Below are 7,382 nucleotides of genomic sequence, written 5' to 3'. Positions count from 1 at the left end.
GACACCATATCTTTCTTATACTGATCTGTAAAAACAGCCATTATTGATGTTGACTTCTTTAGTCTTGAAGGCAGCGTCTGAGGTTTGTGTGCCTCCTCAGGGCGCTGGGCTTCAGAGCTGACATCTCTGAGACTGACCATAGTGGCTTTCCCCGAGAGGCATATTCTTCAGCACCAAAGTGATTATGTCCTAAAATAAAATGTGAGCAGACTCGGCATCAGTAAATCAGTGTAGGCTCTCTCTCTATTGAGCAAGTCATGAGGGACTCCCAACAGAGAACAACATTGGCAGCCAACCAGCCAAAATAAACATTGGTAATCTATGGAGTAGCTGGTAGCACTTTAGCATTCACCTGCCATTTGGCTAGTGGACAAAAAAGTACATTTTGCACCCTGACTCCCAAACATACGATTCAAATGAAAGGCTAAGCTAAATACCGTAAAAGTACAGCACGGTGATAACAATTAAAATGTCATCTCACTTTGAGAACATAATGTGCAGTTAAGGTTGTTTTCCAAAAAGAACCAGAGTCCTTGACTGGCAGTGCAGCCACTATAATCAGCACATTATCTTAGTCACGTTTAAGGTCAATCTAAGGATTGTAAAATGTAAGTTTGTTTGTCTTTCTTGTACTAAAGTACAACATAGAGTAATAATGTTCTGTAAAATACAGTTCCAAGAGGTCATCCATGGTTCCACAATAAGGTCGCAGTTGTGGAATCTGAATACCAACCTGAACCTGCTGCATGTACACGCAGTTTTACGGTATCCAGGCTACCTAAGTGTACATGTAGGTGTTGTCTAAATTCATGTGTAATCTGCGTTGTGTGCATGTAAACATACCGATTGTCACTATATTACATGCTTGAAGGCCTTTAGATCAAACTAAAGCACTAACAGTCCATCGCAAAGTGTCAATAAGTGTGCCCTCTTTGGGATTGGACACATAAGTTGCTATTAAGAGAGCATTCTTCAAGTTGAACACAAAAGCCTGATGTCAAAGATTACTAGTTTCCCTTGTCTTTTTGCATGAGATACAATTAGTATAAGTAATCAACACTGATGACTCTTTAAAACAGCTGCTTTCGGGATATTTCAAGTGACAGCAAACTCCAGCTATAAATCAGGGTTATATAAATAAATAAATCTGATGGCACATAAGGCACACTGTTAAAGCACATTAAGACTCAGCACTTTATTTGGCACTAATATTCTGTTTGTATAAGAGCTGATCATAAATAATGTCATGACAGTCATTTACAGCCTCTACAGCATTACTATGTCATGTCATAGCTATAGCTGCAACTAACAATTATTGTACATCTGTAAGGAATATATTAATGTTTTCCTTCACAGATCATTGGTTATGAAGTGTCATAACCAATGATTTCATGTCCACTGTGATAATCAGACATCCTGTTTAAGACAGAAAGGCATTGTCTCCTATTTAAAAGACAACGAGGAAGGCCAGAAGGCCAAAAATGTTTCATCATTAATCCAAATGAAATAACATTTGACAAAGCAGCTTTGTGTGTGACCCCATTATTTCAAGTATTTATGAGCTGTCAAACATACCTCTAATCTGTCAGTAATGCGGTTAGACTTCAAGTTGTGTAGAGCCATTTAATTTGAATATCATCCGCTGCCAAATGAGCTGTAAACTGCAGCATGCTAAAGGAGTATATGTATATATATATATATATATATATATATATATATATATATATATAAAATTGTGGGTTCCAGTGGGTTCCAGATATATATATATATATATATATATATATATATATATATATATATATATATTTTTAAAGGTCTAACGACTCACACCCAAGGTAAGAATTGTGGGTTCCAGATTGAAATCCTTTTATCCTCTATAGGGAGGTTGGCCTCTTTTTGTCACGTCATGCTGTCCATGGTAGGCCTGCACTTGCTGTGTGTGCATATGGTGTGTTCCTGTCAGCATTTCTGGAATCATTGGCCAAGCTTTCCTCAAATTGAATTCTGCTCCAAAACTGCAGCTGCAATGCTTCTCATGGCTACATTTCTGATTAATAGCGAATCTTTAAGTTTACTCATGATTATCGGTATTCTCCTCGTGACGTGACTCCCACCAGGCATGCTCAGACATGCAGTATACAATTATCCCTATTATCATCATCATTATTATTATTATCAGGTCAATCCACTAGAGGTGGGTGGCTCCTTTAGCTTCTACCTTCTGCTTTCTCCCTGTCCTTTATCCCTCAGCTGAGGCAAAAAGAAACACAGGAAGACAGAGAGTGGTGTTCATGACAAGAGGAGGGAAGCAAACCAAAGGGATGCCCCCACTGCGTGTCTCATACTATCATATGTCTCCAGACTTAATGGGTCTTACTGCTATCAGCACCATCACGGCTCAGCTTCCTGTCAGAGGGAGGCACGCACAAACACAGCAGTCATTTGGCAGCTCCAAGCCAGAAAAAGTGGCAGAAGGAAACTTTAAACACAGATTGAATGCTTTAATTCTCGGTAAGTCATTTATCAAAAGTTTCTTTGGAAAGCTATGAATCTTTTTGACACCCAACCGACCCCATCACTCAATGGACCACCTACAGCCATGAGGGTTAACAGATGTCATTAACCAGAGCGCACAGGAAATCAGATGTAACTCAATCCGGATCCCCCTGCCACTAAGGAGTATTGAACGACAGAGGCCCCACATGCACAGCTGTCCTCACACCTGTTACCATATGCTTGTAAGTAGCATCATGATCAGCAGTAGAATATTAAGTGTTCCGCTACCTCCAATCTACTCACAGAAACTGAACACTGTGCTACACTATTACTTTTTATATCATTTTTGACTGACATATAAATCACACCTCTTTTTCCATTTCCTCATTTTATGTGCTTATGAATAAACCCACATTTCCTGATTTAAAACTGCCATGTACAAAAAGAAAAAGTGAAGTGAAACCCGGGGCCATAGTGTCCAGTGTGCAGGATTTCCTTCACACTCCATCCTGAAAGAGAGATCGAGAGAGGAACTGCTCATGAGCACATATAGAATATTTAGGGGTGGCTAAAACAACAATCCTTTTTACAACCCTGAGGTAGCAACACCTCTACAAATATGAGACGATTGGGTTGCGTGTCCATTACCAGCCTGCAACTTATTGTATACTTTCAAACTGTGACCACTGTTCCTCTTTGTCAGTGTGGTTTATTTGTGTCTGGCTATTGTTGCCATGATTATAGGTTATTTTGCTTCAGGGACTAAAATTTAAGTTTGTTACACAAATCAGGGCGTGCTAGAGGCCTATAGGTGTTTAAGACGCTGACAATGTAATCACAAAATCAGCGGTTCTAGCCAGGAGACCTTTGTTGCATATCTTCCCTCCTCTCTCTCTCTCTCTCTCTCTCTCTCTCTCTCTCTCTCTGTCCCCTCACACATATCACAGTACTAATTGTCTGATCTTTTTTTAGAGCTCACACTACCTGGCATTGGACCTAAAGTGATCCTTTCCATGAGGTATTGACATTTTGTGTACCTAACATGTGCTGTACAACGGTTTCAGATACCTGTGTATTACATAATATCTTTTCAAATGTTGGGGACTCAATATAAAAAGGATTTTGTGTTAAAAACAAATAGAGTTTCCTCACTACAACTAACAACAGTAAGTGTGAATGACGTCTCTTGCATCATCACTTACTGGCTGAGCTGCTTAACACTTTACAACCACACATTCCACAACATCATGCTCATACAGCTTTTTCTAACCGGCTCCTCTGCTGTCTCATCACTGGATTCAGGCTTTAACCTAAGACCCCTCACATCTCTCAGCAGCTGAGCTCAGCTCTGCACAGCAAAGCAAAGCACAGCAAGAAAGGAATCCTTGATTTATCCTGGCTATTAAAAGCAATAGTAAGGTGCATTCACTGTGTTGGAGGTGGATAAAGGATTTCACACTCACAAAAAAACATGAAAAACCAATAGAATGCTTTGGACTACAGCTGAATCGATCAGACATTAATTGGCATTGGATGCGCTCTGTTTTATATCATTGTTAATCGAATAGTTGTGGACTGCTTCTGGACAAAACATAGAATTTGACGACGTCAGCTTGAGCACTGGGATATTGTGGTTGCTATTTTTCACGGTATCAGTACATGTTATGGACAAAACAATTCATCAAGAAAAAAGCTAGCAGCTTAATCAATAATTTAAAAAATCATTACTTGCAGCCCTACTTTAAACCACTTTCAGAGACATTTGGCATGACTGCATCAGTGGTGATTCATTAAAATTCCTGATGTAAGAAAATAATTTATAAATATTGATTTTCATCCAAGTTACAAAAGGTTTAGATAGTACACTTATGAGAGCTTGTAAAAGCTGCAGAAAAAAAGGAAACAGATTTTTGGTTAAAAGTGCTTTAAAGAGAGGATCAAAGGGGATTAAAACAGTGCTGCTTGTGGACTATGAAAACAATGCAGAGTAAACTATTTGCATCCTCATCATCCACAATCCTAAATTTGATCAAAACTAATCCATCCACCTCCACAGTGTGAATGAAGCCTAGTGCACGCTTAAACTGCTGCAACATCACAAACACACTGTTCAACAAGGCACAAGTTTGACCTGCACATACTGTTAGCCCTGGGGAAGCTTTATATGCCTGTGCTGCTAAATTAAAAGGAAGTATTAGTGTTGTTTCCATGAGTTGTACTACAGAGGAGGCATGGTACACAATAGACTTCCATGTACATACTTCCTCCACACCTGGTCTGTGTCACAGCAGGAACTATGACCACATCACTCCTCATTTATAGCAGCTCCAAGGGCTATAGTCTTGAGTTTACACACCTCAGGAAATGATCCCATTAGAAACACTTGATATAGAATCAGCATCCTCATAAGGAGGAAATGACACTGATAGAATACAGATTAGTCAGTTTAGTGCAGAAGCTTCAGCATTGTGTATCCACTTCAGAGTGTTAGTTTATGTAAACAACGAGCCAACAAGAGATACAACTACAGCATTCACGATCACATGGCTGCCACTAGGACCCGAAGTTAACTATGTTCTGTAATCATTCTTGAGAGAAAGTTGAAGAAAAGTTGGGATGTATTATTGTCCTCGAGGCTGCCTTTTTTTTTTCTCCTCGGGTCAGAATGCATTACCATTCACAACATGTGGCTGCCTGCTCCACTGTGTTGTACTCTGCAACTGTCAAGCGCGAGCTCCCTCCCAGATCTCTGGGGAGGCACCAAGAGTTCACATTAACTCCTAAAACTAAACCTGATACAAAACAACTGAAAGCTAACCTACAGGACATGTTTACCTGTTGATTTTAAGAGCGAAAGCTCGTCGGTCTGCACTGTTCAGAGAAGCCATATGAGTGTGAAGTCCAGTTCAGCGGCGTTGGCTTCTGTGTATTCCTGCGGTCTCGCCGCCTCGCTGTCACCGACGCGCCGCTTCTTCTCCTCGTTACAGCTCAACTGTCATGTCAACACTCGTGTCGCTTGTGGCGGCAGCGCAGCTTTCCTGGGTGTAAACTTCCGCATTTGATTTGAGCCATCCCGTAGAGAGAGAGAGCGCGCGCGCGAGAGAGAGAGAGAGAGAGAGAGAGAGAGGGGGGGGGGGGGGCGCGAGGGGTGGGAGGGGATGATGGGACAGGCTGGATGAGACGCGGGCGCTCCCTCGCTGTCGAGATAAGCTTTTGGGTTTATTTAATAAGCAGTCTCAGTTTTCTTCCCTCTCCCTCTCTCTGTGCGAGTAAGTGAGAGAAACCAAATCTAGTTTCTGACGAGTTAAAATAATGGGAATGGGAGAATGGGAACAATTGTAGCACATGTGAAATCAAGTTTTAAGACATTAGCTAGCAATCAAACAAAAAAAGTTAAATTCTTAAAACACAACCAAACACATTTTTGAGTCGAGGAACCACTCATTGTACGCATTAAGGTCAGTTTAATCATCATTAGGAGCTTACCGTTTTATTATGTAGGCTATTTGTTGTTTCACAAATTTGCTTGTCATTCTTCGCATGCAGGGGCCTGTCTGGAACTTACTAAAGTGTGACAAAACAACCCTAGTGAAGTCATCAGGGTAATCCCAGCTTGGCCTTTGAGACTACACATGTTTAACTTAAAGTTTGGGCTACAACCTGGAGGCTCGGAGGCTGAATGACATTCATCAAATCAAATCAAATCAAATCAAATTTATTTGTATAGCCCAATATCACAAATTATACATTTGTCTCAGTGTGCTTTACAGACTGTACAGGTTACGACACCCTCTGACCTTAGACCCTCGCATCGCACAAGGAGAAACTTCCTAAAAGAAACCTCAGGGAGAGCAACTGAGAAGGGATCCCTCTCCCAGGACGGACAGACGTGCAATAGATGTCGTGTGTACAGGATAAACAACATAGTACAAATACAACATTTGACAGAAATTATGTTGTGTTGAAAAAAATGAGAAAGTATGGATGAATCCAGGAAAATGTCAAAAAGGCTTCCCGGTGTCCAGCAGGACCAGGGCAGCAGGCGCAGCCACGATTCATGATCCTGACGTAAACTTTATCAGTGAAAACCTGCCACATGAGAGACACAGAAACTCCGGGGATGATGCCCCGGATGATGAGTTAGTAACATACATTTACATAAATGCATACAGATAGAGAGGAAGAAGAAGAGAGGGAGGGGAGGAGAGAGGAAGAGAAGGAAGAGAGCAGGGAGGTGTCCCCCGGTAGTCTATTCATGGAGGGTCAAATGGTGCAGTCAGACCGGGTTTATTTGCCAGGTGAAGCCGGAAGGACGGGAAATAGCAAAGGTAGAGTTCTTAACATGGGTTGCGATCTTACAACAACATTCCACAAGTTTACTGCAACCAAGCTGTGTCCCTCCCACTGTTTGTTTTGTTTTACTGTGCAATAATATAAATAAGGATATAAACAACCTTTTTTGTTTCCTTTATGAGAGATGTAGCCGACCTCCTCTCTAATGGCTGGACTTTGGAGAACATCACAAATTTCAGTCACATTGAACTCTGCTCTTAGGAAAGAGGAAGTCATCCGTTCATGACCCCCGGAAGCAAATTCATCATCTTTAATGAAGGGGTCTTGCAAAAGACTCTTTCGCAAGTCTCCCAACTTTATCAAAGTACTGCATTGCTGGAGGCCTTCCCTTTAACGACAAAGTCTGGTTATGATGTAGGATTGATTTTTAAAAACATTTCCCAATATCTTCATTTACAGTTTAGTTTATTTGAGAAGATACAGTGCAATCATTAAATATGTATGGTATTGTCCCTGGCCAAGGTGTCACAAAAGGCTTCCTAAAATACAGGGCATGCATTTAAGAAGGCTTCCTAAAATACAGCAGAGCTAGT

At 41.0% G+C, this 7,382-nt stretch overlaps 1 protein-coding gene across 1 annotated transcript in view; it reads right to left on the bottom strand.

Moving 5' to 3' along the window:
* The window catches only part of dock8 (dedicator of cytokinesis 8), a 51,538-nt gene extending 46,022 nt beyond the window's left edge, over window positions 1–5,516 (bottom strand). The window contains 1 exon segment of the mRNA XM_029439256.1: window positions 5,332–5,516. Coding sequence (XP_029295116.1) covers window positions 5,332–5,384 — 53 coding nt within the window. The 5' untranslated portion in view covers window positions 5,385–5,516.
* Window positions 5,517–7,382: the final 1,866 nt, after the last annotated feature.

The sequence above is a fragment of the Cottoperca gobio genome, chromosome 9 (genome assembly GCF_900634415.1).
Source record: "Cottoperca gobio chromosome 9, fCotGob3.1, whole genome shotgun sequence".
In the NCBI taxonomy this organism is placed as follows: domain Eukaryota; kingdom Metazoa; phylum Chordata; class Actinopteri; order Perciformes; family Bovichtidae; genus Cottoperca; species Cottoperca gobio.
The sequence above is the reverse complement of the archived record's forward strand: the minus strand, read 5'-3'. Positions and strand labels throughout refer to the sequence as shown.